This window comes from Camelus dromedarius, chromosome 5, assembly GCF_036321535.1.
Source record: "Camelus dromedarius isolate mCamDro1 chromosome 5, mCamDro1.pat, whole genome shotgun sequence".
Classification (NCBI taxonomy): Eukaryota; Metazoa; Chordata; class Mammalia; order Artiodactyla; family Camelidae; genus Camelus; species Camelus dromedarius.
Genome location: NC_087440.1, coordinates 50919314 through 50935611, shown reverse-complemented (window position 1 = coordinate 50935611; position 16298 = coordinate 50919314). Strand labels below are relative to the sequence as shown.

At 39.3% G+C, this 16298-nt stretch overlaps 2 protein-coding genes across 4 annotated transcripts in view; both read right to left on the bottom strand.

Annotated features, from left to right (window-relative positions):
- KLHDC2 (kelch domain containing 2) overlaps nt 1–8697 on the bottom strand; it is a 55327-nt gene extending 46630 nt beyond the window's left edge. Inside the window, exons 1-8 of one of the 2 annotated variants that reach the window (XM_031453673.2) lie at nt 8216–8697; nt 5449–5528; nt 3809–3926; nt 1580–1695; nt 1197–1278; nt 935–1018; nt 325–405; nt 189–247 (exon numbers count right to left, since the gene is read on the bottom strand). In XM_031453673.2, coding sequence (XP_031309533.2) covers nt 189–247; nt 325–405; nt 935–1018; nt 1197–1278; nt 1580–1695; nt 3809–3926; nt 5449–5528; nt 8216–8368 — 773 coding nt within the window. In that variant the 5' untranslated portion in view covers nt 8369–8697. The remainder of the gene's footprint in view (nt 1–188; nt 248–324; nt 406–934; nt 1019–1196; nt 1279–1579; nt 1696–3808; nt 3927–5448; nt 5529–8215) is intronic. The other variant, XM_031453674.2, reaches the window with a different exon arrangement.
- Nucleotides 8698–14644: 5947 nt separating this feature from the next.
- KLHDC1 (kelch domain containing 1) overlaps nt 14645–16298 on the bottom strand; it is a 41732-nt gene continuing 40078 nt past the window's right edge. For both annotated transcript variants that reach the window (XM_031453671.2, XM_031453672.2), the window contains one exon: nt 14645–14840. In XM_031453671.2, coding sequence (XP_031309531.1) covers nt 14654–14840 — 187 coding nt within the window. In that variant the 3' untranslated portion in view covers nt 14645–14653. The remainder of the gene's footprint in view (nt 14841–16298) is intronic.

The following is a 16298-nucleotide window of genomic DNA, read 5'->3' as shown; positions in this document are numbered from 1 at the left end:
ACACTTACGGGAACTGAAAATAAAAAAAAATAAAATTCCTTCTTTAGGATTTAGTGATGTTTACTTAAATTCACAGTTACAGAAAATGTAAGCAAGTACATTACATACTAATAATAGAGAGTAAGGGGAAAATCCACTGAAATGTTTTTGAGAAACTTTTCTAAATAACTGTCTAAAGTGATACCTACAATTCATTCCACTCCCATGTATCCAGATTAAGATAGTGAAGATCATTCATTCTGGCATCCTAAAAAAGGATAATTATAAGTAGTTATCATTTTGGGTATTTCAAAAGCAAATCATTGAAACTGTTTATTTACTCACTCGATATCTGCCTCCAAACATGAAGCCTTTGTTTCCAACAGTTGCACAGGCATGGGCAGCACGAGGTGAAGGTGCTTTACCCTAGCAAAGTCATGAAAGCAATTCAATAAATAAGTGAACTTTCTGTAAGTACCAGAAAGAGTCTTCTGGATGTAAGATAAGATTATGCAAGACACTTGAGCTTTTAAGCTGCAGTACAGACGTCTGGTTAAACAGCAGTACTGAAGGATGACTACGAAAACCAGGAATTTTAATTCTGGAGATGTACTACTGAATGGGCTAGTCCATATAACAAAATGTTTGCCTGCTTGCTTTTATCTTTTAAAATAAAAGCTAGCACATTATATGACTTCTGTGTTAGAGGAAAAAGAAATCTAACGTTTGAGTACCTTAAATTCCAGTCTAGCACCAGGTCACTTATTTAATTACAAACAGTACCACTTAACATCTGTTAGGTAATAGATACTGGCTTAGTCTGTACATTCCTTACACTTCTCTGAGTTTTAGACTCCTTGGAGAATGATGAACTGTCAGTTGTACACTACCTGCCAACTCCCCTTCTTCTCTAAACAGTCTTGCTTTAATAATTCATTATTCTTTAGTAACTCACAGTAGTTACAGGCTGGCTCCAGATAAATGTTTCAGTGTCTAAAATATGTACATGATCATTCCATCCTCTCGGATGACTTGAATTCTACAGAAAACAAATAATAAAAATCTGAGTTATTTTACAAATAATGTTTTGTAAAATCACTTAGCCTTTGTCTGGTTTATTAACAAGGCAAAATGAACAAAGCTAATAGCAAACATAAAATATTATTATGTCAACAGACTAATAAGTAAGCCATGTGCAAATATGAAACTTCACTTACCCAAAAAGACGATTCATCAAATTCAAAAGTTCCCAAAACTTTGTCCTCAGGTAAATATCCATACCCTCCAAAAAATATTAACCTGTTTGATAAAAAACCAAGATACTAAAAATTCAACATCCACAAGAGATTTTTTTCTTATTTTGTCATATTCCATGAGTTGAGAAGGCACAAGTGAGTATACAGAAATACTTATTCAAATAATAATGGCTAATATGGCAAACAGTGTCTTAGGTGCGATGTTAAGTGCTCTGCCACTACACTTAGTCCTCATATGGGCCCTTGAAGGCATGTTCTGCAGTTACAGTGGTTATGGGCTAAGGCTACTTGAATGGCAAACCACTTTCCACATAAAACCCAAACCTATAGTGCTGCTAACTCACTTGTTTTTATATACCCAGACACCAAGCTTGTCCTTTGATGATGGAGGAATTCCTTGGCAGTCAATTCTCTCCCATTGTAGCACTCTGTCTGTAGACCTTGAATCCAGCATGTAGAACTGTCAGAAGCAATGATTTCAGTTAGATTTTGTCATGTGAAAGAAATTCTGCCTTGGCATTTAGTTTTATTGTGATCTATGACAGTAAGAATGTCATCTATTTCAGTGCTAGTAAAAGTATAACTGCAGACTGGCTGCCAGTCTGCAAACTGTTAACTGGTCTGAGTTTAGATAAGGAACTTCAGCCAGAATGTCAATTACAAAGTCACTGTGCATCCTGTTTAGTTCAGCTTATTTTTTCCCATACACACCTTTTTGATGAAGGAGTAGAAGTGTGTTGATTTACATTCTTGGCCTTAGATAGGTACTTTGAGTTGTACTGATCTAATTTATGGTATCAAGATGACATTAACCAAAAAATCAGCAATTTTGCTTTCAATTTCAGTTTAACAAACACGTCTTAAGTGCCTACTTAACTCTAGGAGCTAAGGATAAATCTTGTAAGATTAAGTATTCATCTTTCTTTCAAAGAGTTCATGTCCAGGTACTTAAATAAATCTTACCTTTTTTTTTTTTTTTTTTACTTCTCTAAGACTCCTAAAGCTTCCTTTCAGTCATACTTAAAATAACCACAGTCATTGAACTAACTACTACCATTTCTCTGACTACCACCCCCCCCCCGCCCCCCAACAAAAGCCACAGCTTCTCTTTTTCCCAAGCTTCCTCATGTTATGTCAAAATTACTTTTCTCTCCCTTGGCCCTGAAAAATACATGGCTCAATTACAGCCTACAGCAGTGCCTCAGAAAACCTTTTAGGCACATAATCCTTTCTTCAAACAAAATCTTAATCAAAAGCCTAAATATAAAAATAAAAGTGGAGCTACACTTGTTAAAATGGAGGAGGAAGGGGCAGTCTGGAGCCTGCCTAACACCATTATGCTCCCCTCACAGGTGTCCCAAGGCATCTCAAAGAAATCCCTGGAGTTCCTAGGAGCACAGCCTGAAATTTGAAACCATTTCAGCCACGTGCTCCACCTACACCAAACCACTTGGCATTTCCATGAATAAGACATATTTGCTTATACCTCTGCATCTTGGTCCCTACACCTTAGCTATCCCTTCTAAGTGCATGATTCAATTCAAACACTGCCTCTTGGGTGAAGACTTTGATGTTTCTGTTCCTCTCTTCTACCACACACAATGGCAAGGATTCTTTTTCAGATTCATCAGTACTTACTGAGCTGTTACTATGAGCCAGACTCTGTTTATCTCCTCCTCCTCATGCTACTGAAGTCGTACTTACATGTGTCCCTTCTAGAATGTAAGTTCCTAGCGCTGGGGACTGTATCATTCATCTCTGTCTCCAATGTCTAACCAAGTGCTCAGCATTAAGGTGCTTACTAAGTTGCCAAAGAAATGAATTGTTAAGAGTCAACCTATATCACATGCACCTTTCTGACTGATTTCATCTGTCTCTTTCTGGCCCAAGAAAACCTGATAACTTCTTCCTATTTGGGAAAAACACAGACAGAATCCAAACAATATCTTATGGTGCCATGTTCCAGGAACGTTAGTATATAAAATTTCATCAGCATTAATTTATCCCTCCAGCCTTTTGAGTGGTGGCCTGTTACTTTTACCCTGCCCTCAATGATTGCATCTTGTTTTCATGTAATTAACTAATATTCATCTAACACTCCAGATTTTTAAGAGAACAAGCAGCTTCCAAGAACAAAAAAGAAAGCAACCTGGGGGAATGGGTATAATATGCTCAGTGGTAGAGCACATGCTTAGCACGCATGAGGTCCTGGGCTCAATCCCCAGTACCTCCATTAAAAAAAAAAAAAGAAAAGAAAACCTAGAAGTTACACCTTACAAAACCTCTGATTTTACAACCAAAGCTGATTTGGGAGGGGAGTCCTGGGTTCAATCCCCTGTACCTCCATTAAAAAAAAAAGTGAATAAAAAAAAAATTACAACCAAAGCTGATTTTACAAAAGACCTAGGTAAATACAGACTGGCAGACAAAACACTAAACTGCACATTCATACCATCATCAAGTACATATATTTTTTAACTGGAACAGGAATAAGTATGGGCTAACTTTAGAAATCTGAAGATGTCTGAAACAGAACAAAATTGCCTTGAACCATAATCCTTAGAAACACTAACCTTATTCGTATTGCCTCTTGAATGGTGTCCTCCAAACAAATACAGCACCCTATCTACACACACAGCACAGCTTCCTGACATAGAAGGAGGAACATCACCTTCAGTGTTAATTTTTTTCCTGAGGGGGAAAAAATGAATTAATTAAATTTCTCAAAAAGAAATGCAAAAATCTATTCATTTTTCTTCTACTTCTATTCCCACAATAAAGGGGAAAAAATAAAACCAGCAGGCTGAATAGGTATGTCGAGGGTCTCTTCTGGCTCTAAAATTAGTTACAAGAACTCACCCCTCTTCACCCATTCTGCAGGCTGAGCCGGCGGGTCTACACGTGGGCAGAATGGGAGGATCTAAAAGCCTACCTGTCATATTTTCTTATTCTAGGAGTAAACCATCTTACGTTTCTCAAACTAAATCATTTGCTTTTTTGTTCACTTGGCCAAAAATAATCGTTTTGTTTTTGTTTTTGAGCGGACCAAGAACCCAAAATGAAAAACACTTCGGTATCCCAGCTGACAGATTAATAGGTGTCTTTAACTCAGTCACCTTTTAGCCGTTCAAATGAATCTGATTCACACCTGATATAAGACTGCAGACTATACTATACTATAGGCCAGGCACTCCTCTGACTGCTCTTTACATGTTTTAACTCATTCTGAAGATAAAAGTGAATCTGAGTCAGAAAGCTAAGAATCCTAAGATTCGGAATATTAATTAACACTCAGGGTCTTTTGCTCACAGTATCACTTTATCTATGCTAAACTCTTAAGTTTTGACAGACTAATATTTAAAAATTCCTCATGGGGCTGAATTGTTAAAAAAAAAAAAGTAGAACTCCCCTTTAAAGGAATACTAGTATGAATTTCTAGTTCTCTAGAAAAAGGTCATTAAACAGCTAGACTGACACTGATGGGCTACGTCTAAAAATAATCCTAATTTATTTTTAACTGAACTCTTGATCAAGAGGGGCTACTATTCTCCTAGGTCTGAGGTCTATGATATGCTAAAATATGTAACACAGAAAGCTTTCACAAAGCAAACCATGGGGATGACTACTTTATAAATCCCCCAAAATAGCCAACCCAGTATTTTGAGAATCACATTAATTCTGCTAAGAACATACTCTTGAGTACTGCTTTTATGAGACTGGCAAAAGGTGCTTTCAGAATATGCCCAGTTTGTATGGAAGGCAAATTTAAGTTAATTGCAAAGAGATCTACATAGATATTTTAATATTAGAGTTCATTAAAATAGAACACTACCTTTATTTCTAGCAGATACAATCTAGAAATTCTTTTCTCATTCAAGAGACTGCATAACAGAACATATAAAATCTTGAAAAAAATAAATAGGGAACTTCTGTATTTCCATCCCAGAATCTGAAGCCTCTACATCTTTAATATTACTATAATATTTCACTCAGCTCTGAACAGAAATTTTTTCAAAGGTCATAAAAGCATCTAGTAACTACTGAACTACTGCAGAGATGCTAAAGCAGCTAAGCTAAACTAGCAGAACACTGTTTTCAAAATATGTAGAGACCTTAACCTCTTTAATTAAAGTATTTTTATTCATTAGAATGGGTTTTACAGAGTATGTTTTTGTTTGCAATTTATCTGGATTTTCATAATATCCACAGTTACCATCTTCCAGTTTCCATGTTGTAGATCCACAGTTCTTCTCTCGGCAGATAGAAGTCATATAATCCTCTAACTTGATTACTCTAAAAAAAGCCAAAAAAAAAAAAGCAAATATAAAAAATAATTGGTAAAGAGGCACCACTGTATATTTTTTCATATCTATCTTTTTTGAGATACTGAGAGTATGAAAACTTAAATAGAGCTTAATAATTCTATCAAATGCACAACCCTCCCTGCCCCAATGCCACATACTCAAGGTAATGGTTAATACAGACAGCCCTCAATTCAAACTTCTGATACAGCAGTTGAGGGAGGGTAGGGAGTTAAGAGATCTGAGGGAAATCTCTAAGGCCGCTTTATCCTGAACAGTCCCTGCACCAAATTTCAGTTGCATGACTTTACAGGGGGCCTGCCATAGTGGGCAGGCTAAAGAAAGGTCTACTTTGAAAGTACCTGATTCACACTAACATGTGATGTGAAGTTTTCTAGCCATTCTCCCCTTTCACCCATTCATTCTCTACTAAGAAGCAGAGAGGGCAGAACTGCAGATATAAATTTTGTGCAAAATTTTAAGCTCCTTTTTCTGCTCCATTTCCCTTCAGGTAACAGGCTGAGCTTACCATATGCCAGAAGCAGCTAAATGCTATCCAGAGCTTATTGTTTCATCCTCACAACAAACCTAAGATATAGTTGGTATTACAAGAAAGTGGGTTTTTTAGGCAGGTGAGTAATTTGCCCAAGGTTCCTTAGCAAGTAATGGTGAAATTAGGATTCTAACCTTCTTTCCCTGAATTTGCAACTTCAACCATTGCCTGAATTCTCCAGCCTTTGAACCTCCCTGGCCACTTTCTAAACAAGGTCCACATACAGCAAACAATTACAGTTCACTGAGAATGGGTGCCAGAGTCTTAAAAGCTTGAGTATTATACAGACTAGAACAGCTGGCCACATAAACATTTCTCTCTCCACTCCACCACTTTCGAAAAGGAAAGGCTGGAAGCAAGACGGTAGTAATCTACCCGGAGTAGATAAGCCTGGCCCAGGGAGGAAACCTGACTTCTGAGCAGGAAGCTAGGGTTTACTGCCATCAGAACAATACCCAAGGGCTTCCCATTTTATGCTAACTCTTAGGGCTTCTAGCCAAAATGTGGAGGACAGCCTGGTACCACAGCTTGCTTCACGGATCATGCTTCTCCAGTCTGCCTCAGCCCCAGGCATCCAGGCCCTCCAAGCTCACCTTCAGAAATCTTCCACTCTGACAACCCTCCTTGTCCCCACCTTCCTCCTTTGTGAGAAGTCCCATCCCCTCAATATTGCTGATTTTTACAAATAGGATGATGAATAAAGTAGTTCAGACTGAAGACTAACACGTTTACTTTTCTCCAAGGGAATTAATTATATTTTAATAAAGGTCACCACATACCGGTCCCCTTCCTCCTACCAAATACCCTCCTCTAAAAACATACTCATTGGAGGCTGGGGAAAATATTCCAGATTCATTAGGATTGGCAAAAAGAAAAAATTCTCTGGTTAAACCAAATGAAGTAATCAGGATGGCTTTAGCAGTTTATCCCATCTATCTTTTCAGAGTCACCTAAAAAATGGTCAACTATGATCACATCAACAGTACCATAAGCTGTGCTCGCTTCGGCAGCACATATACTAAAGTTGGAACAGTACCATAAGCTAAAAATCTATTACCGGAATCACAGAACAAGTCATGGAAGGCACGGGTGTAGTGTACTAGATTTTATACAAACAGGGGCAGGGGGGAATCATTTTTAAAACCAAAAGGGACTAAAAAGAATAATGTTTGGTAGGAATAGATCAAAGCCAGCCCAGGGAATGAAATAAAACAATTCTAGAATGTGGAGTGTTACTGGGAAACTCTTCAAGCAAAAGGGCAGGAGACGAGCAAGGTTTAAATGGAAGACACCTGGGTAGGATTCCCTGCGAGAGGAAGAGAAGAAATGCAACTAAATGCTCTAAACTGGTAACTAACCACAATGTTTATGATTGGGGGGGGGGGTGTCAAAGAGCTGCACTCTGTAGTTAAAACGGTTGCTGTTGATTTTCTCGGTTATCGGTAGAGCGTTTCCATTTATTTTCTTAATAGGGGTTTCTTTTGAAAAATCTCAACCCTTTCTCCACTGAAATCAAAAGGAAAACAGCCCCGAAACGTTCAAACACTGGGCTAGCAGGTGCACAGGTGTGGCTGGGATCCTAACAGGACTCCTGAATCGCCTCATTCAAGGCGTTTCGGAATTCTGACGGATTTTCCTGCACAGGGGTCACCCCAAGAGCGGGCCGCATAACCCCAGTTCCAGAGGGTAATGCGCTCCTAGGTAGGCCCGATAAAGCATACGAGTGACATCACGCACCGTTACCTCTTACACACTCCCAAGTCTTTCTATGTAAAACACATTTCCTCGTGATGCACGGCCCAACGGGCCCTCCCCCGAAATAACGCTGGGAGGTCGGACCGGGCGCGCAGGGCCGCCGCGAGCAGCGCGGGGCTGGGGGAGAGGGGAGCGGGCTTTGTAAGCAAAAGGTCGGCGTGACAACTGCCCAGGAGCCTTGGGTCGGGCTCTGGAGACCCGTGGGACGGCTCCCGCACTCGCAGAGAAGGAACCCACGGGCGGAGTCGCGACGTGAGGGACGCGGGGGACGCCTCGGCGGCCGCTTGGCCTTCCCGCCCGGCCCTCCGTCCCGGCGCCGGGTTAAGAGCCGCGCGACGCCCGCCGCCGCCGCCGCCCGGACACCCACTGACCTTGTAGCCGCCCCAGACGAACATGTGGCGCCCGTCGCTGACGGCTACGTGGCCGCTGCGCTCGGCGGGGCAGGCAAGCTCCGAGGACTCGTAGCCCTCGTAGGCCGGCCCCGGGAGGTCGTCCTCCCGCAGGTCTTCGTAGCCATCGGCCATCTTGAGGCTGCACCGCGGTCCACAGCAATTCCCACACCCGCGAAGGGGGTGAAGACAAAGGAAAAAGAAGAAAGAATCGCACGGCGGCGCGAGGCGAGGAGGCGGCGGCGAAAGACACGGCGTCAGGGCCGCTCCCTCGCCGCCCGCGCTCGCGTCCTCCCGGCCGCCTCAGCGAGGACGGCCTCTCGCCACCTGGGCGGGGGGCGGGGCGGGGGGCGGCGAGGGCGCAGGGCCCGGAGCGGGGCGGGCCGAGGTCCGCCTCAGCCCGGTGCGAGCTTCTAGCCTATCCGCCCCGCCTCCAGCTCGCTTCTCGCCGCCGACGGCTCTTGTTTACGCCGCGGCCGGAACCGCCCGTTCCGCTGACGCCGCCTGCCGGGCTCCGGAAGCGTGGCCGACGCTCAGCGCCCCCAGCGCGGGGTCCTCCCGCCGCCGGGTCCTCCCGCCGCCGCCGTCCCGACGGTCCGACTCCGAGGCGCCTCGGTCTTCGCGAAAGTCCGGTCGCCGAAGCTAGAGGGACTTCCAAGCACACTCCGAGCCTCCTTTCACTGCAAGGATATGCTGAATTAACCAGATTCTCGGAAAAAAAAAAAAAAAAAAAAAAAAAGCTTCTTCCCGAGAAGGCCTTGTTCGATTGAGGAATGTTCTCAAACGGCCTGGAAGGAGGAAGTGAAATTGCTCGCCTAGTAAGTTTCTGGTCTCGGGGTTTCCGAGTAGTGCCCTGTCTTCCCGAGGACACCGGGTAGGGGTGTGGGTTGGAGGTGGAGCCTCTCACCTCCCCCCTGGTCCAGCCGCGACCGCTCCGCAGCTTCCCTGAGGCGATCCCTGCGGGTGTGCACGGCAGGTCCCAGACTGCGTGCCGCCCTGATTGAGTCCGCGGACCGGTTCAAGGCATTTCCCTCTCCACAGGCCCCTGTGGTCCAGTAGAAATCTTAATTTAGTGGTGCATCTTCTTAGTGCTCCCAAACTGTTTCAGAAACCGTCACCACCCCAGGCCTTCAGGGAGGAGAGTGAATCCTATTCACAAACACACAGACACTTTTTTCTTACATTTTTATATAATACATTTAAGTTAGGTCAGGAGGAATTTGAGAATTATTGTATGTAATCTAAACGTGATTCCTCACCTGTAAAATAAGGTTAGACTAGACTACATCTGAATTCCCTAATCTAATGGTGCTTCTATACTTGGATGTGTTTGTGGAGATGCGTGTGCTTTATCCTCTCCCTTCCCCACCTTTTCGCTGGGAACACTATGTAGGAGTACTTTGAACAACGACAAAAGGCTTTCCAAACTAAAATTTTCAGAACCTGAAATTCCTTCCCTAGCCACTGCTTGTGTGTTTACAGATTATCAAAATTCGTGATGTAGGTAAAAGCAGTACTTAGAAATGTATAGCATTGAGTGCATATATTAAAAAAGAAGATCTAAAATCAATCATCTAAGTTTCCATCTTGGGAAACTAGAAAAAGGGGAGTGAATCAAATCCAAAATAAGCAGAATAAAAGCAATAACGAAATGATGAAAAGAAACAGAAACCAATGAAACTGAAAATCAATAGAGAAAAAGCAATAAAACCAAAAGCTGATTTTTTGAATAGATAATGAAATCAATAAGCCTTTAGCCAGGCTAAGAAAAAAAAAAAACACAAATTACTAGTATCAGAAATGAAACAGGGAACATCACTACAGATCCCATAGACATTAAAAGGATAATAAATATTATGAACAATTCTGTGCCCACATATCTGATAAGTTAGGTGAAATGTACCAAGTCACTGAAAGACACAATCTCCCAAATCTCATATAACAAGAAATAGATAATCTGAATAGGCCTATATCTACTAAAGAAATCGAATCAATAATAACCTTCCAGAACAGAAAGCAGCAGGCACGGATGGGGCCACTGGTAAATTCTAACATTTAAGGAAGAAATTATACCAATTTTCTACAATCTCTTTTAGAAGACAGAAGCAGAGAGAATACCTCCTAACTCATTTTGAGGCCAACATTACCCAAATACCAAAACCAGACAAAGACATCACAAGAAAACAACAGACCAGTATCTCTCATGAACATAAATGCAAAGATGCTCAACAAATTATTAGCAAATCAAATACAAAAAAATTTAAAAAGAATTATGCACTGTGACCAAGTGGGACTTATCCCAGGTATGCAAGGTTGGTTAACATTCAAAGATCAACCTATGTAATCCATCATATCGACAAGCTAAAAAAGAAAAAAATCACATGAACATATTAATAGAAGCAGAAAAAGCATTTAACAACATCTGACACCTATTCATGATTAAAAAAAAAAAAACTCAGCAAACAAGAATAGAGAGGAACATCCTTAATTTGATAAGGAACATCTACAAAAAACCTACAGTCAGTATTGTCCTTAATGATGAGAAACTAGAGTCTTTCTTACTAAGATCAGGAACAAGGGAAGGATGTCCCTCTCTCACCACTACTTTTCAACATACTACTGGATGTCCTAGCTAATACAATAAGACAAGAGGAGGAAATTAAAGTTGGGAAGAAACAAACAAAACCACCTTTGTTCATGATTATCTATGTAGAAAATTGTAAAAAATGGCTGTGGTACATCCAGACAATGGAGTATCATTCAGTGCTGAAAAGAAATGAGCCATCTTTTCAAGCCATGAAAAAACATGGAGGAAACAAACGCATATTACTAATGAAATAAGCCAATCTGAAAAGGGCACACACTATATGATTCCAACTATGTAACACTGTGGAAAAGGCAAAACTATGGAGACAATAAAACATCCATGGTTGCCAGGGTTTAGAGGGGAAGGAGGAATGATGCGGCAGGACACATGGGATTTTTAGGGAAGTGAAACTAGTTTGTATAAAGTTGGACACAGGTTAGTATACATTTGTCTAAACCCATAAAAAGTACACCACCAAAAATGAACCCTAATGTAAACTGTGGATTTCAGGTGTGTCTTAGCTGAGGCTGCTGTATCAAAATACCATAAACTGAACGGCTTAAACAACAGATATTTATTTCTCACAGTTCTGGAGGCTGGGAAGTCCAAGATCATGTGCTGACAGATTTGGTTCTTAGTGAGGGCCCTCTTCCTGCCTTGCAGATGCCTTCTCACTGCATCTCCGTGAGTTGGGGAGAGCGAGAGTGAGAGAGAGAGAGAGTGAGAGAGAGAGAGAGTGCAATCTGAACTCTTCCTCTTCCTGTAAGGACATTAATCCCATCATTGGGTCCTCACCCTCATGACCTCATCTAAACCTAATTACCTCTCAAAATACTTCACCTCCAAAGACCATCACATTGGAGATTAGGGTTTCAACACATGAATTCTGTGGGAATACAAACATTCAGTCCATTATACCAAAAAATAAAAGTTCTTGCTGTACCCACATGCTGGACTGTATGGTAATTTCATCAGACTGGAAATCCCAATAGAATCACACTAATACAATGGGAAAACAGGCACCCAAAAAAAGGTAGGCAGGGGGTATTATTTGTTTCTTAAAACTACTTCTTTTCCTTTGAAATGTTCTGCAATCACAATTTTAATTTGTCAGACAGTATATACTTCCCTGAAAATTGTTCTATTTTAGTGAGTTTATAATTATTTCTTTCTCACACATACATACATATAAATGTGTTTTGGTGAAAACATCGCTTTGTTCCTGGGCCAACAGTATGAAGTGCTAAAGAATATTTTAAAGTTTCTATCAAAAGACTAATAATTTTTTAAAGGTGTTTATGCAAAGATAATATTTGGAAAAAATGGACACTAACTTTGATACGCTATTTACTATTATCATTCGAAAAATGGTAATACCTCAAAAGAATCCTTGCTGACACTGGAGGGATATCCTGATAGACATAATAAAGATGGCCAGAAATTCTCTTTCCTTGAAAACCAGACTGGAAACCTATTTTGTGAACCACCTGGGAAAAAAAGAGTCAACCCTCTAGAGTCATCTTTCAAATAGAGAACCAGTAAGGGAGAGTTCAGAGATAAAGTTATTAGTCTGTTGTTGCCCTGGGCTCCCATACACGGCACAGGTCAGCAGCACAAAAGTTGATAGTAAACCATCAGTGGTAAGAAATCAGGAAGGAATACTGTTTCACTGGGATGTTCAAAACTGGCTTTGCCAGCTCCTAGAATTTCTACATCTAAGAGCAGGGAAGCGCTGGTTTAAGCCAAGTTTTAGAAACTGAAGATCAGATCAGAATTCCCTGCCACTCGTATTATGGGGATATCTCAGGACATACAACTTGTTGAAGTAGCACAATATATTAAACCAAGTAAGAACAGCACCAGTTTTATGTGCCATAAATAATGTATAGATTTTTCATTCTCTTGAAGCCTAAATGAAAGTGTGCATTTTGAGGGGGCTAATTCAACTTCTAAGTAAACCATTTAAAAACAGAAATGCTTTTCTAAGAGGCTAGAGGAGGTATTCACATAATCCAGAAGCCATTTTAAAGTTTCATTCCATGGTATAGCACAGGGAAATATATTCAAGATCTTTTAGTAGCTCACAGTGAAAAAGAATATGAAAATTAATATATGTATGTTCACGTATGACTGAAAAATTGTGCTGTACACCAGAAACTGACACAACATTGTAAACTGACTACAACTCAATTAAAAAAAAAAGAATTAAACCCCAGAAAAAAAAAATGTTTCATTCCATTCAAAGTCATCTATCACGAATAGGGTGTGATTTTTTTCCCCTTAAATACAGAATGCTGATACAGATGTTCATAGTAACAAAATAATTACTTTTAAGATGTATATTACCTGTGAGATTCACTTTCTAAATCTGTTATTCAGCCTAAAAATAGTAAGAAAAAAATTAAAACTTACACTGAAATATTGTTTACACAATCAAGTCTAATGACTGGTTCACACTAACAAAACTAGGAAAATAGTAATTCTATGTAGTTTGTATAATAAATAAAATGTAAACACAAGATATTTCAATACATAAATAGAAGATTTACACATCCAAAATACAGAACAGATATATAAAATATATCTCTAAAATTTAATGGTATTACACACTACTGTAATTTTCATTATAAATTACACATCTATTTCAATATAGAAATATATTTACTATAACATTTTAAATTTCAGAGACAACTTGCATGGTGGATTGTAGAGAGTAATTTTATATACCAAGCTTTTTAGTAATTCATTGTTATAAGTAATTCAGTGGAAGGGTATGACTATGATAAATGAACAATTTCTTAATTATGGCAAAAGTACTATTTCAAGGAAAATTAAATAAATACTTGTGTTCCATTTCCTTCTAGGCAGTGAAAACTGAAAACAAATGAGAAGATAACATATTTTGAATATCCTGGGTCTTCTGCACCAACTCTGCAGGATGGTGTGGGCCAAACAGAGGGTTTCTAGAAATGCAAATTACTAGGTGATCATCCCATTTCATAATTTATGAAAATTACTTTAGAAGCACTCCTCCAAGGCAAAATGTATTTTAATGTGTCTCAAAATTTAATCAACATATTGCCTCTCAATATTTCAAAGCCAGTATGAATAAAGAAATCTCTACTTTAGACACTTTAAAACATGGTCTTTATGTACCTGTAAAACTGGACAAACTAGTAACTTAGGGGTAACAGAAAGACAATTGAAGACATTTATTCCCCAACTCAAATACATGTGAGGAAAAGTTGCAATGATGCTTAAGAATACTTTACTAGGTAAGTGCTAAAGGGCAGAAGTTCAAAATCTAATACCATAGCAGTGTTTGCCTATTTTATCATTTTGGCCAACTATATTAGTAATTTAAGGAGAAGTTATTTAAACAACTGAGTTATTTAATGGAAAGGTTTAAGTAATTGTAAAGTGACAAGAAAAATCTATTCTTTCTGAAAGTTGATATGAAATGTTTGCATATATATCTCTATCATTGTGTTGGGGGATTCCTAAAGTCCTTGGGGGTAATTTCTTATTCTCTACAAGTCTGTATAATCTTTCCAGTAAAGAGGACACAGTGAGTTAAAGTCCCATACAATTGTACTGACTTTCAGAAACTATATTTTTTTTCTGCAGCTGATAAGGAAATTAATTTGCAAATATAAATATAAATTAATCTGCCATTAACATCTTCTTCCTATATATCTCATGCCATATAATCACTTTAACATAGAATTTTTGTTTCAAATTTTATCTTCTGAATAAAGCCTTCAATTTAGGGGGTAAACATACAGTCTGATTAAAATGTTTAAACATATTAAATATACAGAGTACATTACAACTTAATCGCTACTGATCCACTGACACTTCTTTTCTTTTTCTTCTTTTTGAGCTCTTTGTTCTTCTCGGTGATTAGCTGCAGTCCAAAATGTTATTTTTTTGAGTACTTGTTGGAGAAGTTTAGGAGGTAATAGAGATATCTGACTTTCTAAAATTATAGCATTTTTACCAATGCAGTCAAGGCATGACCTATAAAAAAAAATAACAGAATTACTTGTTTTTGAACTTGAAGTTATAATATAAAATATTTTTAGGTAAGTATTATAAAAAAATTAAAACTATTATAAAAATTTTACATAATTATGTACTTCCTTTGCATTGTTTGGAACATGACAGGATATGTTATTTCCAGAACACTACAGTAACTGTATATTTTTATAGCATAGAGGCTATATCTGACCAAAATTGTTACAACTCACTATGCTTAATATTCTTTAAGTAAAAAAGATTCAGACTTAATTTCTAATCAGGTTAATCTATAGAAGACCCTTTTCACTCCTCCTTCCGGCCCAATAACTATTTACTCCTGTCTGCAAACTGTACCCCAAGATGCAGCATCAAACATCCATTTTATACAATGTGACCCGGCCCTCCCCCTCCCCCCTCCATAAACAATTGCCCTGGGTTGCCCACTCGACCTCAGTGGACCCAGGGAGAGCTGATCTGAAGAGGGGGATGGAACAGTGACACAGCACAAGCCAGCAAGAGCCCACTATGGTTCTCCCTTTCTGGGGACCAGGGTTCACTTTCCCCCAAGTCTCCTAGACAGCAGTGTCCTTCCAAATACAGTTCCTTTTTATCCTAAGCTACTCTGAAGAGGGTTCTGTCCTCTTCAAACCAAAAGAAACTTGATTATGATTAAAAAAAAAAACTATCCCCCCCAAAAGCATCTATTTCAACTGATAAACTTTAATTCAAAAAGGTAAGTAAATCTTTTTTCAAAGTATTAAAAACAGAATCATTTGATTCTGCTGTGGTTAACCTGAGTTGCCATTTTTGCCAGGATTTACACTCTAGAGATTTATATCTTCTTCCCTATTTTCTGATGCCTTTTCTTTCTATTCTGTGAAATTCTAAGTAAGAAGTAAGACTGAAAATGTTCCACATACAGAAGTACGAGAAAATAAAATGAATCTTATATCTGGTGTAAACTTAACTCTGCTGCTGTGGTGACATGACAGGTCCTGAGTTCTTCCAGAGCTGGCTGGGCGGAGGGGTGGGTGGGGGGAGGAAGAGTCAGATGAGGAGACAGACTCTGTATTACCATTCATTAACTAATTCCACAAATATTTATCAGTGTGCCCTACATACTAGGTACCATCTTAAAAATAGGAAACTCAACACTGAGAAAAAGTCTATTTCAACCTTCAAGGAGATTACAATTTAGTGAAGAAGATAAACAGTTAACTATAAAGTATTATAAATGTTGTGATGGGGATAAAATGAAATTCCCACAACAGGTATAGGGTTCTACGGAATCAGAAAGAATAACCAAGCCAACTTTAGCAAATCAGGGGAAACTTCCAGATGGAAGTTCCAGGCTGAGATCGAGAGTCTCGAACAATTAAATAAACTAAGGCTTTCCAGACAGAGGAACCATAGCTGCAAAGCCCTAGAGATGGGAAATACGATTTAGTACAGAAACTG